We start from the raw sequence: 24,609 nt of genomic DNA, 5'->3' as shown, positions 1-24,609 counted from the left end.
CAGTGTTCCCTTATTGTGTCCATCACACCCCTGCTTTTCGCTGGGTTTATTATGCACTTCCTCCCATATCTCTCACTCCAGTATGTTGTTATGGCAGTGTGCAGATTTGGGACCAGGCCCTCAAGTACTTTACAGGTATATATTATCATGTATCTCTCCTCTGCTCCAGTGAGTACACATTTAAAACTTTAAGGAGTTACCAGTAATTTAAATGTTTTACTGGCTCTATGTGGGACATAAACAATCTCTGTTGTTGTTCCAGCTCTGATATTTCTCATGCCCTGAATGGGGCTGTTAACAATGAGCAATATTCCAAATGAGGGAGCACTAGCAATTTGAAGTGTCATCACTGGTATTATTTCCCTTGTGTTGAAGGTTCTCATTACCCACCCTTTCACAGAAAGGTCAGTTGACATAATTACAGTGGTACCTTGACTTACGAGTTTAATTCATTCTGTGACCGAGCTCGTAACTCAATTTGCTCATATATCAAATAAATTTTCCTCATTGAAATTAACTGAAGTGTCATTAATCCATTCCAGCCCCCAAAAAACCACCCCAATTTTTTTATTACAGGTTTTTAAATAAGAAAAATGTATTTATAAATAAGAAATGTTGTATACTCCACCCACCACCCAGCTACTCCACCCACCATTATCACTACTCCATCTACCACCCTCACTACTCCACCCACCACCATATCTACTCTGCCCACCACCTTCACTACTCCATCCACCACCACCTCTACTCCACCCACCACCATATCTACTCTGCCCACCACCTTCACTACTCCATCCACCACCATCTCTACTACACCTACCACCCTCAACTCGACTCCACTCACCATTATCACTACTCCATCCACCACCCTCACTACTCCACTCACCACCATCTCTACTACACCCACCACCCTCACTGCTCCACCCACCACTCCACTCCACCGACCACCATGACTACTCCATCCACCACTATCAGTATTCACCATGACTACTCCATCCACCACTATCAGTATTACACCCACATTAATTAGTGTTTCGGGAAAAACTCTGAGTGTTGATATGGAGGTTACCTCTTCCCTGGATTTATACAAGACTGCTTATATCTTCCTGTAAATTTTTAGCGTCTTCTACTGAAGTGACCTTAATGCTTAGTTTAGGATGGTCTGAGTGGAACATATTTAATACTCACCTGACAGTAAGATCGTTTCTTTAACCCCTTGACTGTCGCAACCCCCAATCCTGAGGTGTCTCCTGGTGTCGCAAAATTTAAAAAAAAAAAATTATTTTTTCTTATGAAATGATAGAGAAACTTTTCCCGATTGTAATGACGCCAAAAAAAATGAAATTTGATGGAAAACTGATGGAATTATGCTCTTGCGAAGTTAGTGGCCTCGGCGATATTTACAAATCGGCGATTTCGCCCACTTTGAGCCCTATTTTCGGCTAATTCCATTGTGCCAGTCGACCAAACTCATAGCTATTTCTTTAGAACTCCATTTTTTCTATCGATTGAGTACAAGAAACTGCCCATTTACCGATTTCAACTACCCAATAATGTGGTGAGAAATTTGCAATTTGGCCAATTTCAAAAAAAATAAAAAATATGACAATTTCAAAATAAGGTCCAGAATGGACAATGCAGACATTCCTGGCTCTAAAATAACATTTTCTTTGTTTATCAGTCATGTCTCCAGGCCGCTGTGATATTACTCTTGCTTTCTATTTTGAATTTTTATTCAAACAAAAAATAGAAGACTTACTATTATGCAGACTACTGCAATACTGTAATAATTGTATGAATAACATCAACCCATTCATGACTACATATTAGAATGGCTAGTTGGACATTTATTGGACAATGACATCATTTGTTTACTCATGAACATTGGCAAAAATCAAACATTTCCCCTAATTTGAGCTCCATTTCCAGGTTCTTTTTATAGTAAAATCAATCAAAATCACCTCTATTTCTATAATATGTTTTCCATTCTATCAAATAAGACCAAGAAAACGAGACTACAACCATAAATACTATATGAAAATAGACCACAAAGTCGGCATTTTAATTAAAAAAACGGTCGTTTTTTTTTTTTCTCATTATGCACTTCGTGTTCAAGAATTTTTTTTTATATGGTGCACACTGAAAACACAGACCCATCCTCTCACATGTGGGCCTACCAGCTTTCTCCTGCTTGATTTGAAGCCGCTAGAATTTATGAGTATATATACATCAAACACGGTACCTCGTAAGACATATATATACGGCCGCGACAGTCAAAGGGTTAATAAACTCACCATTGTAGTTTAAATTTTCACATTTATGCAAGTTTTGAGAGACACATTTGCCAAGCACAGTGTTTGACAGTATAGCAGTACCAATGAGTGTTAGAATGGGACAGTATTCATTGTCTCAAATAATCAAGACCTGACAGCATTTAGTTTGTATGTCTTGTAAACTATGCCTTGTGCTGAATGACTCATGTGGGTTTAGGCCTTCGAATAAGTGTAGGCATGCCTCTAGCAAGACAGTGATGGAGTGAATGATGAAAGTATTTCTTTTTCGACCCACCCTGCCTTGGTGGGAAACGGCTGATGTGTTAATAAAAAATAAAAATAAATATATTTTTTTATTTAATAGAACATCAGCTGTTCCCCACCAAGGTAGGGTGAGCCAGAAAAGAAGAAACAATTTCATCATCAGTCACTCCATCACTGTCTTGCCAGAGGCATGCTTACACTACAGTCATAAAACTGCAACATTAACACTCCTCCTTCAGAGAGCAGGCACTGTACTTCCCACCTCCAGGACTCAAGTCCGGCCTGCCAATTTCCCTGAATTCCTTTCTAAATGTTACCTTGCTCACACTCCGACAGCATGTCAAGTCCTAAAAAACATTTGTCTCCACTCTCTCCTATCTAACATGCTCATGCATGCTTGCTGGAAGTTCAAGCCCCTCACACACAAAACCCACCTTCCTTCCACTACAGAATTAATATGCTCTCCAAGTCATTCTATTTCATTCCATCTTCTCTAAATGTTTGAACTACCTCAACCCTCTGGGTAATACTTTTAGTAACCCTGCACCTCCTCTTAGTTTCCAAACTATAGATTCTCTTCATTATATTCACACCACACATTGCCCTCAGACACAACATCTCTACTGCCTCCAGCCTTCTCCTTGTTGCAACATTCACCACCCATACTTCACATCCATATAAGAGCACAGGTATGACCAAACTCTCATACATTCCCCTTTCTGCTTCCATGGATAATGCCTCAGCATGATAGTGGCTTTATTTGTACCAATCAAATTATGGAATGTAAACACACATTGTAACTTCAGCAAAGAAACAAAATTTTATTTTTTTATTTATTATTTTTTGTCTCCACAGACTCCTCAGTGCACCACTCACCTTTTTCCTCCTTATCAATTCTATGATTCACCTCATCTCTCATAGACCCATCTGCTGATAAGTCCACTCCTAAATATCCTCCATACTCCCTCTCTCCAATCTGATATCCAATCTTTCATTATCTAAATATTTTGTTATCCTCATCACCTTTCTCTTTCCTATGTTCAATTTTAATTTCCTTCTTTCACATACCCTACCAACATCTGCAACTTCTCTTCAGAATCTCCCAAAAGCACAGTGTCATCAGCAAAAAGCAACTGTGACAACTCCCACATTTCTCTTACATCCCCATCTATTAATATAATGAACAACCATGGTGACATCACACATCCCTATCTAAGGCCTACTTTTAATGGAAAATAATCTCTCTCTCTCTCTCCTACGTACTCTAACCTGATCCTCACTATCTTTATAAAAGCTCTTTGCTGCTTTCAGTAACCTACCTCCTATTCCATACATTTGCAACATCTTCCACATTGCCCCCATATCCACCCTATCATTTGTCTTTTCCAAATCCATAAGTGCTACAAAAACCTCTTTACCTTTATCTAAATAATAATAATAATAATAATAATAATTTAAGGGTCAGGTTGTACTGTATACAGCAGACATAGTGCGCATAACGGAGATAAAACACCTCAATTACTGGGAGCGCTTGAGGTTCCTAAAACTGTATTCCCTGGAACGCAAGCGGGAGAGATACATGATTATATACACCTGGAAAATCCTAGAGGGACTAGTACCGAACTTGCACACAAAAATCACTCACTACGAAAGCAAAAGACTTGGCAGACGATGCAACATCACCCCAATGAAAAGCAGGGGTGTCACTAGCACGTTAAGAGACCATACAATAAGTGTCAGGGGCCCGAGACTGTTCAACTGCCTCCCAGCATACATAAGGGGGATTACCAACAGACCCCTGGCAGTCTTCAAGCTGGCACTGGACAAGCACCTAAAGTCGGTTCCTGACCAGCCAGGCTGTGGCTCGTACGTTGGTTTGCGTGCAGCCAGCAGCAACAGCCTGGTTGATCAGGATCTGATCCACCAGGAGGCCTGGTCACAGACCGGGCCGCGGGGGCGTTGACCCCCGGAACTCTCTCCAGGTAAACTCCAGGTACACAAGTGGCTCTACAGAAGCCTTGGAGGGTACTGTACTGAATGCATATACAGTGGACCCCTGCATACCGATGGCATCACATAGCGATTAATCCGCATACCGCTTGCTTTAATCGCAAAAATTTTGCCTCACATACCGCTTAAAAACCCGCTCACCGATTTTCGTCCGAGACGTGTCCAATGTGTGGCCTGAGCCACGCTCACATGTTCCGCCGGTGGCATTGTTTACCAGCCAGCCTCCGCGGTAACATCCAAGCATACAATCGGAATATTTCGTATTATTACAGTGTTTTCGGTGCTTTTTCTGGAAAATAAGTGACCATGGGCCCCAAGAAAGCTTCTAGTGCCAACCCTACAGCAATAAGGGTGAGAATTACAATAGAGATGAAGAAAAAGATCATTGATAAGTATGAAAGTGGAGTGCGTGTCTCCGAGCTGGCCAGGTTGTATAATAAACCCCAATCAACCATCATTGCTACTATTGGTGGTACAGCTGCTGCTGCTGCTGCACTGTCAGCTGCTGCTGTTGCTGCACTGTCAGCTGCTGCTGCTGCTGTAGCATCGTCTGCTGCTGCTGTAGCATTGTCTGCTGCTGCTGTAGCATCGTCTGTTGCTGCTGTACCACCGTCAGCTGCTGCTGCTGCTGTAGCATCGTCTGCTGCTGCTGTAGCATCGTCTGTTGCTGCTGTACCACCGTCAGCTGCTGCTGCTGCTGTAGCACCGTTGTTGGTGTGGCTTACTGAGAATACCAAGAAACAATTAACCCCAGAGGATTTGCCACCCAGGATAACCCAAAAAAGTCAGTGTCATCGAAGACTGTCTAACTTATTTCCATTGGGGTCCTTAATCTTGTCTCCCAGGATGCAACCCACACAAGTCGACTAACACCCAGGTGAACAGGGAAAAATGCCTGGAACTAGTGCTCATATTGGTGAATTTAAAGCCAGCAAAGGTTGGTTTGAGAGATTTAAGAATCGTAGTGGCATACACAGTGTGATAAGGCCTGTTCTGGAAGAGAATGCCAAACAGGACCTACAGTACTCAGGAGGAAAAGGCACTCCCAGGACACAGTGTCTCATCAGTCATTGCTGCATCTTCAATAAAGGTAAGTGTCATTTATTCTTCATTTAGTAGACTAGTACATGCACAATATATACTGTGCATGTACTACTCTACTATTGTGCATGTATCCTTCTCTTTGTGTGTGGGAAAATGTATATTTCATGTGGTAAAAATTTTTTTTTCATACCTTTGGGTGTCTTGCACGGATTAATTTGATTTCCATTATTTCTTATGGGGAAAATTCATTCGCATACCGATTATTTCGCATAACAATGACCCCTCTTGCACGGATTAAAATCGGTATGCGGGGGTCCACTGTATAAAGTATAACATGAAAAACTTAAAGTTTATCTGACTTTTGTGAAATGTAAAAATATACTGCATGCAAATTCATATCCTACTTGTTTTCATTTCATAAATATAGCAACCAATTTATAGAAGCAATTACACTACATGCTTTGTATGTACAGTACATACTTACCCACTTCTATGTATTTTTGGTCAGGTTTAATAGCTGTGCTGAGAGCCCTGGACCTGGCTTCTTCTATTGATATTAGCTTGGTGGGAGTAGATATGGCAAGAGATTTTGGGCGTGACTTCTTTGGTGTCCCCTCCACTCCATTGGTGGAATGTGAGAAAGTGGGAATCTTGTCGTTGAATATAAGGTCCACATACCGAACAAGATACTCCGTTACTACTGCTTGTGTCCCAACATCCTACAGTGGCATAAAAACAACCATCATATTTTTAAGTACTGTAATTATTATTCATAAAGGAGAAAAAGATTAAATTAACCATGACAATCAATTCTAAAGAGTAGTGCTTTTTAGCCAGAGTGAACAAACAGTCTACTTAAGATTATTTTGCTTCAACATTTTTTATGAATTGACAGAAACATCAGTGAGAATCAATATCATAAGTACATTTTAAATTTTGCATCAAAATTAACTGTAGCAGTCTTACCTAACTTTATTAGAATTTACATATCATACTACACTTTATTTTCACCTTGGCTATCTAAGGTCAGCCTAACTCCGATTATCATCATTCAATATCAATGATATTGACGCTGATTTATGGTGAGCTGCAGAAAAAAATACAATATATATCAGACTTGTCTGGTAGAGAGATCCTTGCTTTGTAAGCCAAGATCACAAATTCAGGCTAAAAAGCACAACAGACATTCATATATATATGTATATACATATATAAATATAAACAAAGAACACATGCCTTAAAGTCAAAAACATTATATTATAACACTATATCAACATGCAAAGCAAGGAATTATGAAAATAAGATCAGATTGCCTAATGCAAAAATTTCATACACTTCAATAATTTGAGTCTGTTGGTGCTTCAATAAAAACGACATATGGGTGTCACTGAAAAGTAGCCTTGGAATTATATGGGCCATGAAAATAATAAAAGAACAAACTATCTTCTATCAAGGAAATACCAAATACCCAACTGACCTTTTTAGCTGCCTATAAAATGATTTGCATGTCAATTCAATCAAAGATTCATGTCAGTATTACACAACTTTAACACCATAAAATATATGTTAAACAAATTCCAATTGAAATATAAACTGTATAATAAAAATATGTATGATTATTTTCTATTTCCTTAAAAAAAAAAGTATATTAATAATGAATCAACCAACTTCCTTTTTGTCTTTAGAGCAATATTTATATATAAGAGACAGCAACTACCATAAGATTCCCCCACCATAGATAAGCCCTAACAAATTCCAATTAATTATTATTATTTATTATTATTAATTTTTATTATTAGGGGAACTGCTAAACCCATAGGGGTCATCCAGCACTTGGGGAATGGGAGGAAATGAGGTTTGATTCAAGGAAGGAAAAAAGACACATACAATCCCTTGGATCAAGAGCTCCTCACCAGCATCAAGGAACCTTCCTTAAGGGAAATAAAATTCAAAAACATATAGGCCACAGCAAACAAGGTTTTCCTTGAACATTTTCTCTGATACATACATACATACATACACACACACACACACACACACACACACACACACACACACACACACACACACACACACACACACACACACACACACACACACACACGTAATGATGTATCACAGTGGGCACCTGTGACGAGCGGGGTCCCACAGGGGTCGGTCCTAGGACCAGTGCTATTTTTGGTATATGTGAACGACATGACGGAAGGGTTAGACTCAGAAGTGTCCCTGTTTGCAGATAATGTGAAGTTAATGAGGAGAATTAAATCTGATGAGGACCAGGCAGGACTTCAAAGAGACCTGGACAGACTGGACACCTGGTCCAGCAAATGGCTTCTCGAATTTAATCCTGCCAAATGCAAAGTCATGAAGATGGGGGAGGGGCACAGAAGACCACAGACAGAGTATAGGCTAGGTGGCCGAAGACTGCAAACCTCACTCAAGGAGAAAGATCTTGGGGTGAGTATAACACCGAGCATGTCTCCGGAAGCACACATCAATCAGATAACTGCTGCAGCATATGGGCGCCTGGCAAACCTGAGAACAGCATTCCGATACCTTAGTAAGGAATCATTCAAGACACTGTACACCGTGTATGTCAGGCCCATACTGGAGTATGCAGCACCTGTTTGGAACCCGCACTTGATAAAGCACGTCAAGAAACTAGAGAAAGTACAAAGGTTTGCGACATGGTTAGTTCCAGAGCTAAGGGGAATGTCCTATGAGGAAAGATTAAGGGAAATCGGCCTGACCACACTGGAGGACAGGAGGGTCAGGGGAGACATGATAACGACATATAAAATACTGCGTGGAATAGACAAGGTGGACAAAGACAGGATGTTCCAGGGAGGGGACACAGAAACAAGAGGCCACAATTGGAAGTTGAAGACACAAATGAGTCAGAGAGATAGTAGGAAGTATTTCTTCAGTCATAGAGTTGTAAGGCAGTGGAATAGCCTAGAAAATGACGTAGTGGAGGCAGGAACCATACACAGTTTTAAGACGAGGTTTGATAAAGCTCATGGAGCGGGGAGAGAGAGGGCCTAGTAGCAACCGGTGAAGAGGCGGGGCCAGGAGCTAGGACTCGACCCCTGCAACAGAAAATAGGTGAGTACAAATAGGTGAGTACACACACACACACTACAATGGATCAGGGAATACTTGTCAGGAAGACAGCAGCGAGTCATAGTATGTGGCGAGGTGTTAGAGTGGGCGCCTGTGACCAGCAGGGTCCCACAGGGGTCAGTCCTAGGACCAATGCTGTTTCTGGTATTTGTGAACGACATGACGGAAGGAATAGACTCCGAAGTGTCCCTGTTTGCAGATGACGTGAAGTTGATGAGAAGAATTCATTCGATCGAAGACCAGGCAGAACTACAAAGGGATCTGGACAGGCTGCAGACCTGGTCCAGCAACTGGCTCCTGGAGTTCAACCCCACCAAGTGCTAAGTCATGAAGTATGGGGAAGGGCAAAGAAGACTGCAGATAGAGTACAGTCTAGGGGGCCAGAGACTACAAACCTCATTCAGCGCTAAGGACCTTGAGGTGAGTATAACACCAGGCACATCTGCTGAGGCGCACATCACCCAAATAACTACAGCAGCTTATGGGTGCCTAGCAAACTTAAGAACAGAATTCCGACATCTTAATAAGGAATCATTCAGGGCCCTGTACACTGTGTACACTAGGCCCATATTGGAATATGCAGCACCAGTTTGGAACCCACACCTAGCCAAGCATGTAAAGAAAGTAGAGAAAGTGCAAAGGTTTGCAAGTAGACTGGTCCCGGAGCTAAGGGGTATGTCCTACAAGGAGAGGTTAAGAGAAATCGACAGGACGACACTGGAGGACAGGAGAGATTGAGGGGATATGATAACGACATACAGAATGTAATAAAGTTGGTAGAATTACCGACAATATGTAAAGGGATGTGTAATGTCACCATGGTTGTTTAATATATTTATAGATGGGGTTGTAAAAGAAGTAAATGCTAGGGTGTTTGGGAGAGGGGTGGGATTAAATTATGGGGAATCAAATTCAAAATGGGAACTGACACAGTTACTTTTTGCTGATGATACTGTGCTTATGGGAGATTCTAAAGAAAAATTGCAAAGGTTAGTGGATGAGTTTGAGAATGTGTGTAAAGGTAGAAAGTTGAAAGTGAACATAGAAAAGAGTAAGGTGATGAGGGTATCAAATGATTTAGATAGAGAAAAATTGGATATCAAATTGGGGAAGAGGAGTATGGAAGAAGTGAATGTTTTCAGATACTTGGGAGTTGACGTGTCGGCGGATGGGTTTATGAAGGATGAGGTTAATCATAGAATTGATGAGGGAAAAAAGGTGAGTGGTGCATTGAGGTATATGTGGAGTCAAAAAACGTTATCTATGGAGGCAAAGAAGGGGATGTATGAAAGTATAGTAGTACCAACACTCTTATATGGATGTGAAGCTTGGGTGGTAAATGCAGCAGCGAGGAGACGGTTGGAGGCAGTGGAGATGTCCTGTCTAAGGGCAATGTGTGGTGTAAATATTATGCAGAAAATTTGGAGTGCGGAAATTAGGAGGTGTGGAGTAAATAAAAGCATTAGTCAGAGGGCAGAAGAGGGGTTGTTGAGGTGGTTTGGTCATTTAGAGAGAATGGATCAAAGTAGAATGACATAGAAAGCATATAAATCTATAGGGGAAGGAAGGAGGGGTAGGGGTCGTCCTCGAAAGGGTTGGAAAGAGGGGGTAAAGGAGGTTTTGTGGGCAAGGGGCTTGGACTTCCAGCAAGCGTGCATGAGCATGTTAGATAGGAGTGAATGGAGACGAATGATACTTGGGACCTGGCGATCTGTTGGAGTGTGAGCAGGGTAATATTTAGTGAAGGGATTCAGGGAAACCGGTTATTTTCATATAGTCGGACTTGAGTCCTGGAAATGGGAAGTACAATGCCTGCACTTTAAAGGAGGGGTTTGAGATATTGGCAGTTTGGAGGGATATGTTGTGTATCTTTATACGTATATGCTTCTAAACTGTTGTATTCTGAGCACCTCTGCAAAAGCAGTGATAATGTGTGAGTGTGGTGAAAGTGTTGAATGATGATGATGAAAGTATTTTCTTTTTGGGGATTTTCTTTCTTTTTTGGGTCACCCTGCCTTGGTGGGAGACGGCCGACTTGTTGAAAAAAAAAAAATGTAAAGGAAAAAGGACACAAGTCGCCATCGCTTCCAGCACTTCGATAAAGGATCTAACCAGAACAAAATCCAAGCACCATGAACCAGTCAACGCAGGAGTTTACACTATACCCTGTGGAGGCTGCGACAAGATTTATGTAGGTGAAACAGCAAGAAACCTCGACACCTGCCTCAATGAACACATTTACGCATGTAGGAACGATAACTTGAACAACGCCTGTGTACAACACCGAAGTTCCACCAATCATCTCATGAAGTTCAGGGACGCCTAACTAGTGATCAAAGAAACTAATTTCCGCAGACGCAAGTGCCTTGAGTCTTCACTAATAGCTGTTTCTAATACAATTAAACAAAAAGGCAGCTTCACCATCCCTGAAGTCTTAGCAAAAATCCTCCTGAAAACAGTAAACCCTGCCATCACATAGTCTCTCCTGTTAATACTACACAAGCACATTACAGAGAATGAACAATGAAACAGGCCTTCTCTATCCAGCCTCCAATAGAAATATTTGTCTAACCTATTTTTATGTTTCCCAAGTAATAGCTTTTATATCCTTTTACTGTTGTACAAGTTAATTGCTCTAACATACTGTATTACTACTACTACTACAATTTATATCACTACTTGTATTGCACCTCACTCTGAGCCTATATATACCCTCTGTGTCCATGTACTGTTTGTAACGGCTTGACAAAGCTCCTGGAGAGCGAAACGTTGCCACAATAAAATGTCACATTAGTTGCACTTGTGTTCTTTTAGCTGACATACAGAATACTGAGAGGAATCGACAAGGCGGACAGAGACAGGGTGTTCCAGAGATGGGACACAGCAACAAGGGGTCACAGGTGTAAGTTGAAGATTCAGATGAATGACAGAGATGTTAGGAAGTATTTCTTCAGTCACAGAGTTGTCGGGAAGTGGAATAGTCTGGGAAGTGATGTAGAGGAGGCAGAACCCATACACAGCTTTAAGAAGAGGTATGATAAAGCTCATGGAAGCAGGATCCATACATAGCTTTAAGAAAAGGTATGATAAAGCTCATGGAGTGGGAAGAGTGACCAAGTAGTGGCCAGTGAAGAGCTGTGACTCAACCCCTACAACCACAAGTAGGTGAATACACACACACACAAACACTCTCTCTCTCTCACTCACTCACTTTGTACAATATCTAATTATGCTTGTGAGTTTAACAAGGACAATGATCCTGTGAAGATACCTCACTATTTCCAATTTTTTATGTTAATTTATACACAAAAATGCACATAAACAATGCTTAAGAATGAAACAAATCTAAATATAAAAATTGTGAATTCCTGCTCAAAGATTTGGATAAACTGATCAGGAGTGATACAGAGATCAGGGAATTTAACACTGAAAAGTGCTATGTAGTGGACAAATGAAAGTAGAAAAAAAAGTTCACAAAGAATATAGACTGATAAAATCAAGGATAGTGTGAAAAAGAAAAAGATCCTGGAGAGACTGAAAATAAATTATCACCAGAGAACAAAATAACTCAATGAGAGAATCCGATTAAGTGACAACCAATTGTACTCTACAGTACTCCCTGCCATTGAGACCCTTGTGGGTTTAGTGCATTATAATAATAATAATAATCCCTGGCTTTGAACTACTACTTTCTGAACAGTTTCAAAACTAAAAAAATGATTTCTTAAAACCAAAAATTTAATACAAAGGTGAATTCTGAAGCTAAACAGCTGATAAAGATCACAGGGCATACATCCTGCTTCACTGCACAGCCTGCATGACCTATGCATCCTACTGCACTACACAGCCTGCATTATCATGTCTCAGTGTACATAACTAACCTTGAATTGGTGAGGATGTATATGACTGATAATAAACATTAATACTGTCTCCTTTTTGATAAGAAAATATGCCAGCTTACGGCTTTCTATATTCCAGCTGTAAGCTGGGATACAGAAAGCTTTCAGCAAAAAATAATTAAAATTTATACCTGTGTAGCAGTTGGCTTATATCCAAAGCAGGATAATTTTTTTCCCATTTTTTATTCTATTACTAAAATTCAAATAGGTTACGATACTTATTTAAGTTTTTAATAACTAATGTATTTGAAAACTTTAAATAAAAAGCATGAAAATGAGGACAAATGTCTATACATTACTAGCATACCAAAATGATTTTCATACAAGTATAAAATAAATTTAAAATTATTTTCTTGTTTTACTACACTTTCACATATTTATGCAGGTGCTATACACAGCTTGAGTATAACATCCCTTCAGTGTTGTATGACCCTTGTAGGTTTAGTGCTTCTTTTTTATTATAATAATAATACCATCCCTTGCATATACACAAGAAAAATACTAGACATTATATTTTTAAGCTGTTCAGATTTTTTTTAATGAATTATACTGACATATACACGTACATAAAGTAGCATTAAAATATTTACAATATGAACCATGAAGCTAACAAAAGGAAACCTGACCCTCTCAACTGCAACAGAAGCCAATATGTGTACACAAATCGAGCTAACTCTTCCACAAAACCAATTACTACAGTTGAGGTCCCACAGGGAAGTGCCCTTGACCCACTTCTCTTTCTCGTTTACTTCAATGACCTACCAAATGCATCTCAACTACTCAAACCCATATTATTTGCATATGACACTACATGCATCTTCTCTCACTCAAGCCCAGTCATACTAGCCAACACTGTAAATGCTGAATTACAGAAAATATCTACCTGGATGATGACTAACAAGCTTAATCTCAATATTGACAAAACCTATTTCATTCTTTTGGGAAACAGCTACAAATGTTCCACGTAACATAATGATAAATGGATCACCTGTCACAAGACTAACAGGGAAAATTCTTAGGAATCCACCTTAACAATAGCCTCAAATTTCAGACACATATAGAACAAATTTCCAAGAAAATCTCTAAAACCGTTGGCATGCTATCAAAGATACGGTACTATGTTCCATAACCAGCTCTCCTTGCCCAATATCACTCACTCATTTACCCCTATCTCAAAAACAACAATTCATTTCAGACCATTAATAGCCCAGCAAAAGGCTGCAGTCAAAATGATACCAAATTCACACTCCAGACAGCATACTCCACCAATATTCAAAAGTCTAAACTTACTTACCATAAAGAACATCCATACTTATTATTGTGCCTACTACATACATAGAACACTACACTAAAATAAAAACCCTCCACTCAAACTTCTCCTCACCAACCTTAACAGGACACATGACCATAACACAAAACACAGATCACTCTTTGATGTTCCCCACGTCCATCTCACACTGTGTAAAAACTCTATGCACATAAAGGGCCCAAAAATTTGGAATCCATTACCAGTGAATACCAAAGGAACCCTGTCTGTATATTAATTCAAAGACTCATCTTAAAAGCCACCTGCTCACCCAAAACTAAATACTCAGTACTTAACTTTACCTACAAAGCTACAAAATCACTCTTCACTGCCTCAAAATATTGCTCACTGTGTTACTCCCCTAGCCTCAGAACCTCATAAGTAAATGCTCTAAGTACAATAAATTCTCATATTTTAACCTAATGCAAATGTTGAATAACATATATTTAATAGATGTATAACCTATTGTATAATTACTGCAACCTAATCAAACTATGTTTTGTACCTCTAGTGTTAAGTAATCAGTAATGTATTAAGTTTAGTCTGCCCGTAATGCCAAGGCATGATAGTGGCTCTCTTTGCACTACAAGTCATTGTAAACCTTCACTGTAAACTACCTATGTAAATATACTTCCTAAAATATGTCAACCACATTGTAAACCTGGAAGGAAATAAAGGAATTTGAATTTGAACCCCATGATGCATCTAAATGGATTACCTGGAACTGCAGACTAATGAGGTTCTGCCCTATATCATTTGAATAACTGAACAACTGCTGTATCTCTGATCCCATCCGAATTACTAAAGTTACTATACTGTCATATATCAACAATTATAAAGATTGAGTGACACTTATTGAAGAAAGTTCTTGAAATCTATTGATGTAATGAGAGGGTTAAGTTATAAATACTGTATGTCATAACCTATGAGGCTAGAGAGGCAGGCATCACACTAGTCAATAGAGGCTCAACAGTTGGAGCTTGATCTGTGCAAATAGAAAATAGTTAAGATAATCATTTAATAAAGTAGGTAAGGACACAGCGAATGCAATAATTCTGATCCTCTTTTGAAACTTATATATTTCTGCTTTCCAAACTTTCACATCAACTCTCTCAACTAACATCCCATTAATTTTTTAATTCAGAATTTTATTCATTCCTCAAACGATAATTAATTTTCTCAAAAGAAGCATTATCCATGTGAAATCCTAAAAGTAAATTGAAAAAAGATGATTCTCAAAAGTGCAAGCAAATGTGCAACAAATGTTGCAAACTCCAGAGCACAGCATATGATCCCAAGGCATACAGCTACCAGATTTGAAGCAATTTGGTTAAGGTATTAATATAGTAAATCTAAAAACAATAGCATCTGTATTTAAATTGCACAATGTAATAAGTTTGATAAAATTTCAGAGTAACAGTACATGTAATAAAGTTGGTAGAATTACCGACAATATGTAAAGTAAAAGGACACAAGTGCAACTAATGTGACATTTTATTGTGGCAACGTTTCATTCTCCAGGAGCTTGACAAAGCTCCTGGAGAGCGAAACGTTGCCACAATAAAATGTCACATTAGTTGCACTTGTGTCCTTTTACTTTACGTAACAGTACATGTTCCTTCAGAGCGCAGCCTTCTGTATGACCACAGGGCCTAATAGGAGTATCAAACTGAAGCAGTTTAAGTGTTCAACTATTGTTGACATACAGGCAATAAGCGAATCTTAATTAAAATTATATACAGTAGTGCAAATAGTTACTGAAGGTGTTATCTTAAGAGTTATAAAGAGCTAAAAACATACAACATATTTTATGATCTCAAATTACTTATGCAGTATATATGAAGTGATTGTTAAAATGCTTTTGAGCTATCATCCAGCAATGAAGCCTGAAGTAACAGACAAAACAATGCAATAAGCTTGCTGCAGTGTGAACATTTTAAGGCCTTCATATTCAACAAACAGTATTGAGTACCAGTGCATTATTGTAGCAGTTATGATGTAAAACATCAATTCAGCTGTTAAGTAACATTTGGAAATAAATGCTCAAGACAAAAAAATCTCATAAATAGCACCAGGAAAATGTACAGTACCATAACAAATGCATTATGGTACCAATATCATGGTGGTACTTTAGTGTCTCATTATTGAAATTACTGTAAAAACAAGTCATTTTTGGGGCACGATCCAGAAAGAGAAATGCAGTAAAATAACAACATGACAAGCAGTATTGTTTTTGGGTAATGTTTATAGTATAACAGTAATAATTTAAGATTGCAGAAAGAAATGTAACAAATAACCTTTTATTTATAAACTTGGAATAATTCAATAAATACCATATTTTCTGGCATATAAGGCATGCTTCCCGTCCCTCCCCCCACCCCCCCCAAAAAAGTCATAAAATCACCATGTACCTTATATGATCAAGGTCAGGAACAAGGGTAGGTTTTGAGTTACTAGCAAGCAGTGGTGTCGTAAGGTGGGGCAGGGGTGTCCACCCCATGTGACACCATTTAGAGGGTGACACCACAGAGCCTCTAAAGAAGGTAACACTAATGCACAAAACAGCGCTGCAGCAATGTAAGAGAAAAATCCTTCGTTTCTATATAGCCTATTATACGACTACAGAGTACAAATAGGTCTATATAGGGAAAATCATTGATTCTGATGATGTGATAGATGATTTTGCAGGATTGAAGGGAAGGAAGTGTAAGATCAGATTCACTGATATGTTACCTGCACTCAAGGTCAAATCGGAAGTAGTGTTTCTCTGATATTGCAATGTTTTTCTTTATTTTTCAAGTTTTTTCTTTTTGCATTGTTGAAGAGGAATAAATGCAGGATCTGTTGCCTGTACTCAAAGTGGTATTTGAGTTTGCGTTTCCTCAATATTACTGTGATTATTTATTTTATCATTAATAAAGTTGAGAAGTATTCTCCTGTTTGGTTCATGGCCCTTAAACATTCTCATTGCTAAATTGCTAAACATTAGTCACTGGTCATGCAGTAGTGACGTAACTGGAGTTTACTCCCCCCATCCCCCAGACCCTTGGATTTCATGGGGGTGACACCAAAGATGCCGCCCCAGGCGACACCAAAGATTCCGCCCACGATGACACCAACCCTAGCGACGCCACTGCTAGCAAGTGGTGCTTTCAGTGCTGTGGTATCAGTAAATTAAACTCAAAACACCTCCCCACAAAACAGTTTCCAAGAAAACTTTAGACAATGACAGCCTGATGAGCAATCTAGAAGCTACACAGGAAAAGGCTCTTTCTGGAAATGATTTCTCCCCAAAAGAATGAGGCTAAATCAGTCTAAAAGAGTTCAGGATATTCCCGATCACGATGTAAAAGGCTTTAAATGTTAATAAACAGTTTAAATTCAATTATTGCTTTGACTGGGAGCCAATACAGCTTGTATGAGTAGGAACTTGTAGGAACCCCCAATTGGGAGTGAAAATACCAGTCTAGCTGCAAGATTCAGCACAGAAAAATGACAATGAAAATTCCAGGTAGACATCCAGAACCTCCACTGGTTCCACAGGCTGCAGACTGATAGTACCACAGTCAAAGGCACCAAAGTGACAGTACCATTATCTTCTCTTTTCTTTCAACAAAATGGCCGTATCCCACCAAAGCAGGGTGGCCCAAAAAGATAAAACAAAAGTTTCTCTTTTTAACTTTAGTAATGTATACAGGAGAAGAGGGTTTCTAACCCTCCGCTCCTGGCATTTTAGTCGCCTCTTGCAAAACGTATGGCTTACTGAGGAAGAATTCTGTTCCGTGGAGATAAGAGGAAATAAACAAGAACAAGAACAACAAACAAGAAAATAGAAGAAAACCCTGAGGGGTGTCTATATATATATACTGTATATACAGTGTACCCTCGACCAACAATGGCATCGTATAACGTTAAATCCGACTAGCGATACATTTTAACCCCAAAATTTTGCCTCGACTAGCGCTAAAAAACTCGACCAACACAATTCGTTCCGTTCGAGATGCATCCACTTGTGGCCTGAGCGCGCCTCACTTGTCCCGTGGGTGCCAGTGTTTACAAGCCAGCCAGCAACCGCGGTCCCATCCAAACATACAATCGGAACATTTCATATTATCACAGCGTTTTTAGTGACTGCACCTGCAAAATAAGTCACCATGGGTCTCAAGAAAGCTTCTAGTGCCAACCCTACAGCAAAAAGGGTGAGAATTACTATGGATATGAAGAAAGAGCTCATTGCTAAGTATGAAAGTGGAGTGCGCATCTCCGAGCTGGCCAGGTTGTACACAAAACCCCAATCAACCATCGCTACTATTGTGGCCAAGAAAACGACGATCAAGGAAGCTGTTCTTGCCAAAGGTGCAACTATGTTTTCGAAACTGAGATCACAAGTGATAGAAGATGTTGAAAGACTGTTATTGGTGTGGATAAATGAAAAACAGATAGCAGGAGATAGCATCTCTCAAGCAATCATATGTGAAAAAGCTAGGAAGTTGCATGACGATTTAATTAGAAAAATGCCTGCAACTAGTGGTGATGTGAGTGAATTTAAGGCCAGCAAAGGTTGGCTTGAGAGATTTAAGAATCGTAGTGGCATACATAGTGTGATAAGGCATGGTGAGGCTGCCAGTTCAGACCAAAAAGCAGCTGAAAAATATGTGCAGGAATTCAAGGAGTACATAGACAGTGAAGAATTGAAACCTGAACAAGTATTTAATTGTGATGAAATAGGCCTGTTTTGGAAGAAAATACCAAGCAGAACCTACATTACTCAGGAGGAAAAGGCACTCCCAGGACATAAGCCTATGAAAAACAGGCTTACTCTGTTGATGTGTGCTAATGCTAGTGGTGATTGCAAAGTGAAGCCTTTATTGGTGTATCACTCTGAAACTCCCAGAGTGTTCAGGAAAAACAATGTCCTCAAGGCTAATTTGTGTGTGCTGTGGAAGGCAAACAGTAAGGCATGGGTCACTAGGGACTTTTTCTATGACTGGTTATGCCATGCATTTGCCCCCACTGTGAAAAATTACCTCCTGGAATATAAATTGGACCTTAAGTGCCTCCTGGTATTAGACAATGCTCCTGGTCATCCTTCAGATGTGGCAGAGCAACTTTCTGGGGACATGAGCTTTATTAAGGTCAAGTTTTTGCCTCCTAATACCACTCCTCTCCAGCAGCCCATGGACCAGCAGGTCATTGCAAACTTCAAAAAATTCTACACAAAAGCTATGTTTGAAAGGTGCTTTGTAGTGACCACAGAAACTCAATTGACTCTAAGAGAGTTTTGGAGAGATCACTTTAGCATCCTCAATTGTGTAAATATTATAGGTAAGGCTTGGGAGGGAGTGACTAAGAGGACCTTTAACTCTGCTTGGAAGAAACTGTGGCCAGAATGTGTAGACAAAAGGGATTTTGAAGGATTTGAGGCTAACCTTGAGAAGCCTATGCCAGTTGTGGAATCACTTGTGGCATTGGGGAAGTCCTTGGGGGTTGGAGGTTAGTGGGGAGGATGTGGAAGAGTTGGTGGAGGAGGACAATGAAGAACTAACCACTGATGAGCTGCAATATAATCTTCAACAGCAAGAGGCCAGACCTGAGGAAACTGCTCTGGAGGAGGGGATAAAGAAATTGAGGAAGTTGCCTACTTCAAAGATTAAGGAAATGTGTGCAATGTGGCTTAAAGTGCAAACCTTTTTGATGAAAATCACCCTGACACAGCTACTGCAAGCCGTGTTGGCAACCTGTACACTGACAATGTTGTGAAACACTTTAGGAATGTCATAAAGGAATGGGAGGTACAGGCCTCTATGGACAGATATATTGTGCGACAGAGGTCCAGTGACTCTCAAGCTGGTCCTAGTGGCATTAAAAGAAGAAGGGAAGTAACCCCGGAAAAGGACTTGGCACCTCAAGTCCTAATGGAAGGGGATTCCCCTTCTAAACACTAACACCATCCACACTCTCCGCTCCTCCCATCCCATCAATCATCACCAGATCTTCAGTAAAGGTAAGTGTCATGTAATTGTACATGTCTTCTTCAGTTTGTGTGTATTAAAATTAATATTTCATGTGGTAAATTTTTTTTTTCAATACTTTGGGGTGTCAGGAATGAATTAATTTGATTTCCATTATTTCTTATGGTGAAAATTAACTCGACTAATTATAATTTTGACTAATGATGAGCTCTCAGGAACGAATTAATATCGTTGGTCGAGGGTCCACTGTACATGTATATGTGTATATATATATATATATATATATATATATATATATATATATATATATATATATATATATATATATATATATATATATATATATATATATATATATATATATATATAAACTAAAGGAGGAGGAAGTTCGGGTGAGATATAAGCGACTATTGGCAGAAAGGTGGGCTAGTGCAAAGATGAGTAGTGGGGGGGTTGAAGAGGGTTGGAATAGTTTTAAAAATGCAGTATTAGAATGTGGGGCAGAAGTTTGTGGTTATAGGAGGGTGGGGGCACGAGGAAAGAGGAGTGATTGGTGGAATGATGAAGTAAAGGGTGTGATAAAAGAGAAAAAGGTAGCTTATGAGAGGTTTTTACAAAGCAGAAGTGTTATAAGAAGAGCAGAGTATATGGAGAGTAAAAGAAACGTAAAGAGAGTGGTGAGAGAGTGCAAAAGGAGAGCAGATGATAGAGTGGGAGAGGCACTGTCAAGAAATTTTAATGAAAATAAGAAAAAATTTTGGAGTGAGTTAAACAAGTTAAGAAAGCCTAGGGAAAATATGGATTTGTCAGTTAAAAACAGAGTAGGGGAGTTAGTAGATGGGGAGATGGAGGTATTGGGTAGATGGCGAGAATATTTTGAGGAACTTTTAAATGTTAAGGAAGAAACAGAGGCAGTAATTTCATGCACTGGTCAGGGAGGTATACCATCTTTTAGGAGTGAAGAAGAGCAGAATGTAAGTGTGGGGGAGGTACGTGAGGCATTACGTAAAATGAAAGGGGGTAAAGCAGCTGGAACTGATGGGATCATGACAGAAATGTTAAAAGCAGGGGGGGATATAGTGTTGGAGTGGATGGTACTTTTGTTTAATAAATGTATGAAAGAGGGGAAGGTACCTAGGGATTGGCAGAGAGCATGTATAGTCCCTTTATATAAAGGGAAAGGGGACAAAAGAGACTGTAAAAATTATAGAGGAATAAGCTTACTGAGTATACCAGGAAAAGTGTACGGTAGGGTTATAATTGAAAGAATTAGAGGTAAGACAGAATGTAGGATTGCGGATGAGCAAGGAGGTTTTAGAGTGGGTAGGGGATGTGTAGATCAGGTGTTTACATTGAAGCATATATGTGAACAGTATTTAGATAAAGATAGGGAAGTTTTTATTGCATTTATGGATTTAGAAAAGGCATATGATAGAGTGGATAGAGGAGCAATGTGGCAGATGTTGCAAGTATATGGAATAGGTGGTAAGTTATTAAATGCTGTAAAGAGTTTTTATGAGGATAGTGAGGCTCAGGTTAGGGTGTGTAGAAGAGAGGGAGACTACTTCCCGGTAAAAGTAGGTCTTAGACAGGGATGTGTAATGTCACCATGGCTGTTTAATATATTTATAGATGGGGTTGTAAAGGAAGTAAATGCTAGGGTGTTTGGGAGAGGGGTGGGATTAAATTATGGGGAATCAAATTCAAAATGGGAATTGACACAGTTACTTTTTGCTGATGATACTGTGCTTATGGGAGATTCTAAAGAAAAATTGCAAAGGTTAGTGGATGAGTTTGGGAATGTGTGTAAAGGTAGAAAGTTGAAAGTGAACATAGAAAAGAGTAAGGTGATGAGGGTGTCAAATGATTTAGATAAAGAAAAATTGGATATCAAATTGGGGAGGAGGAGTATGGAAGAAGTGAATGTTTTCAGATACTTGGGAGTTGACGTGTCGGCGGATGGATTTATGAAGGATGAGGTTAATCATAGAATTGATGAGGAAAAAAAGGTGAGTGGTGCGTTGAGGTATATGTGGAGTCGAAAAACGTTATCTATGGAGGCAAAGAAGGGAATGTATGAAAGTATAGTAGTACCAACACTCTTATATGGGTGTGAAGCTTGGGTGGTAAATGCAGCAGCGAGGAGACGGTTGGAGGCAGTGGAGATGTCCTGTTTAAGGGCAATGTGTGGTGTAAATATTATGCAGAAAATTCGGAGTGTGGAAATTAATAGAAGGTGTGGAGTTAATAAAAGTATTAGTCAGAGGGCAGAAGAGGGGTTGTTGAGGTGGTTTGGTCATTTAGAGAGAATGGATCAAAGTAGAATGACATGGAAAGCATATAAATCTATAGGGGAAGGAAGGCGGGGTAGGGGTCGTCCTCGAAAGGGTTGGAGAGAGGGGGTAAAGGAGGTTTTGTGGGTAAGGGGCTTGGACTTCCAGCAAGCGTACGTGAGCGTGTTAGATAGGAGTGAATGGAGACGAATGGTACTTGGGACCTGACGATCTGTTGGAGTGTGAGCAGGGTAATATTTAGTGAAGGGATTCAGGGAAACCGGTTATTTTCATATAGTCGGACTTGAGTCCTGGAAATGGGAAGTACAATGCCTGCACTTTAAAGGAGGGGTTTGGGATATTGGCAGTTTGGAGGGATATGTTGTGTATCTTTATATGTGTATGCTTCTGGACTGTTGTATTCTGAGCACCTCTGCAAAAACGGTGATAATGTGCGAGTGTGGTGAAAGTGTTGAGTGATGATGGAAGTATTTTCTTTCTTTTTTGGGTCACCCTGCCTCGGTGGGAGACGGCCGACTTGTTGAAAAAAAAAAAAAAAAAAAAATACATATATATATACAGTGGACCCCCGCATAGTGAACGCCTTGCATAGCGAACAATCCGCATAGCGAACGCTTTGTTCGCTAAAATTTTGCCCCGCATAGTGGACAAAAACCCGCTCAGCGACCTTCGTCCGAGATGCGTCCAATGTGCGGCCTCAGCCAGCCTCACATGTGCCGCCCGTCCCATTGTTTACCAGCCAGCCTCCGCGGTAACATTCAAGCATACACTCGGAATATTTCGTATTATTACAGTGTTTTCGGTGCTGTTTCTGGAAAATAAGTGACCATGGGCCCCAAGAAAGCTTCTAGTGCCAACCCTGTGGTAAAAAGGGTGAGAATTAGTATGGAAATTAAGAAAGATTTTGAAGGGTTTGGGGCTAACCCTGAGAAGCCTATGCCAGTTGTGGAATCCATTGTGCCTACTTCAAAAATTAAGGAAATGTGTGCACAGTGGGTTGAACTGCAAACCTTTATGGATGAAAATCACCCTGACACAGCTGTTGCAAGCCGTGCTGGTGACTATTTCAATGACAATGTTGTGGCCCATTTTAGACAAATCGTAAAGGAACGGGAGGTACAGAGCTCTATGGACAGATTTGTTGTGCGACAGAGGTCCAGTGACTCTCAAGCTGGTCCTAGTGGCATTAAAAGAAGAAGGGAAGTAACCCCGGAAAAGGACTTGCTACCTCAAGTCCTAATGGAAGGGGATTCCCCTTCTAAACACTAACACTCTCTCTCCCCTCCTCCCATCCCATCAATCATCACCAGATCTTCAATAAAAGTAAGTGTCATGTAATTGTGCATGCCTTTTTCAGTTTGTGTGTACTAAAATTAACATTTTTTTGTGGTAAAAAAAAATTTTTTTCATACTTTTGGGTGTCTTGCACGGATTAATTTTATTTCCATTATTTCTTATGGGGAAAATTAATTCGCATAGCGAACATTTCGCATAACGACCAGCCCTCTTGCACGGATTAAGTTCGCTATGCGGGGGTCCACTGTATATATATATATATATATATATATATATATATATGAATGGAGACAAATGGTATTTGGGACCTGACGATCTGTTGGAGCGTGAGCAGGGTAATATTCGGTGAAGGGATTCAGGGAAACCGGTTATTTTATATAACCGGACTTGAGTCCTGGAAATGGGAAGTACAATGCCTGCACTCAAAAGGAGGGGTTTGGGATATTGGCAGTTTGGAGAGATATATTGTGTATTTTCATACGTATATACTTCTAAGCTGCTGTATTCTGGGCACCTCTGCAAAAACAGTGATTATGTGTGAGTGAGGTGAAAGTGTTGAATGATGATAAAAGTATTTTCTTTCTGGGGATTTTCTTTCTCTTTGGGTCACCCTGCCTCGGTGGGAGACGGCCGACTTGTTAAATATATATATATATATATATATATATATATATATATATATATATATATATATATATATATATATATATATATATATATATATATATATATTTTTCAACAAGTCGGCCGTCTCCCACCGAGGCAGGGTGACCCAAAAAAAGAAAGAAAATCCCCAAAAAGAAAATGCTTTCATCATCATTCAACACTTTCACCACACTCACACATAATCACTGTTTTTGCAGAGGTCCTCAGAATACAACAGTTTAGAAGCATATACGTATAAAGATACACAACATATACCTTCAAACTGCCAATATCCCAAACCCCTCCTTTAAAGTGCAGGCATTGTACTTCCCATTTCCAGGACTCAAGTCCGACTATATGAAAATAACCGGTTTCCCTGAATCCCTTCAGTAAATATTACCCTGCTCACACTCTAACAGATCGTCAGGTCCCAAGTACCATTCGTCTCCATTCACTCCTATCTAACACGCTCACGCATGCTTG

The 24,609-nt window shown here is 39.7% G+C and overlaps 1 protein-coding gene across 8 annotated transcripts in view; it reads right to left on the bottom strand.

The window, feature by feature from the left end:
* Positions 1–24,609, bottom strand: part of CdGAPr (GTPase-activating protein CdGAPr) — a 1,516,021-nt gene that overhangs the window by 40,123 nt on the left and 1,451,289 nt on the right. For all 8 annotated transcript variants that reach the window (XM_070082835.1, XM_070082834.1, XM_070082838.1 and 5 more), the window contains one exon: positions 6,076–6,310. In XM_070082835.1, the coding sequence (XP_069938936.1) occupies positions 6,076–6,310 (235 nt within the window). The remainder of the gene's footprint in view (positions 1–6,075; positions 6,311–24,609) is intronic.

This window comes from Cherax quadricarinatus, chromosome 8 (assembly GCF_038502225.1).
Source record: "Cherax quadricarinatus isolate ZL_2023a chromosome 8, ASM3850222v1, whole genome shotgun sequence".
Lineage (NCBI taxonomy): Eukaryota > Metazoa > Arthropoda > Malacostraca > Decapoda > Parastacidae > Cherax > Cherax quadricarinatus.
Note: the sequence above shows the minus strand (reverse complement) of the source record. Positions and strands in the feature narration are given on the sequence as shown.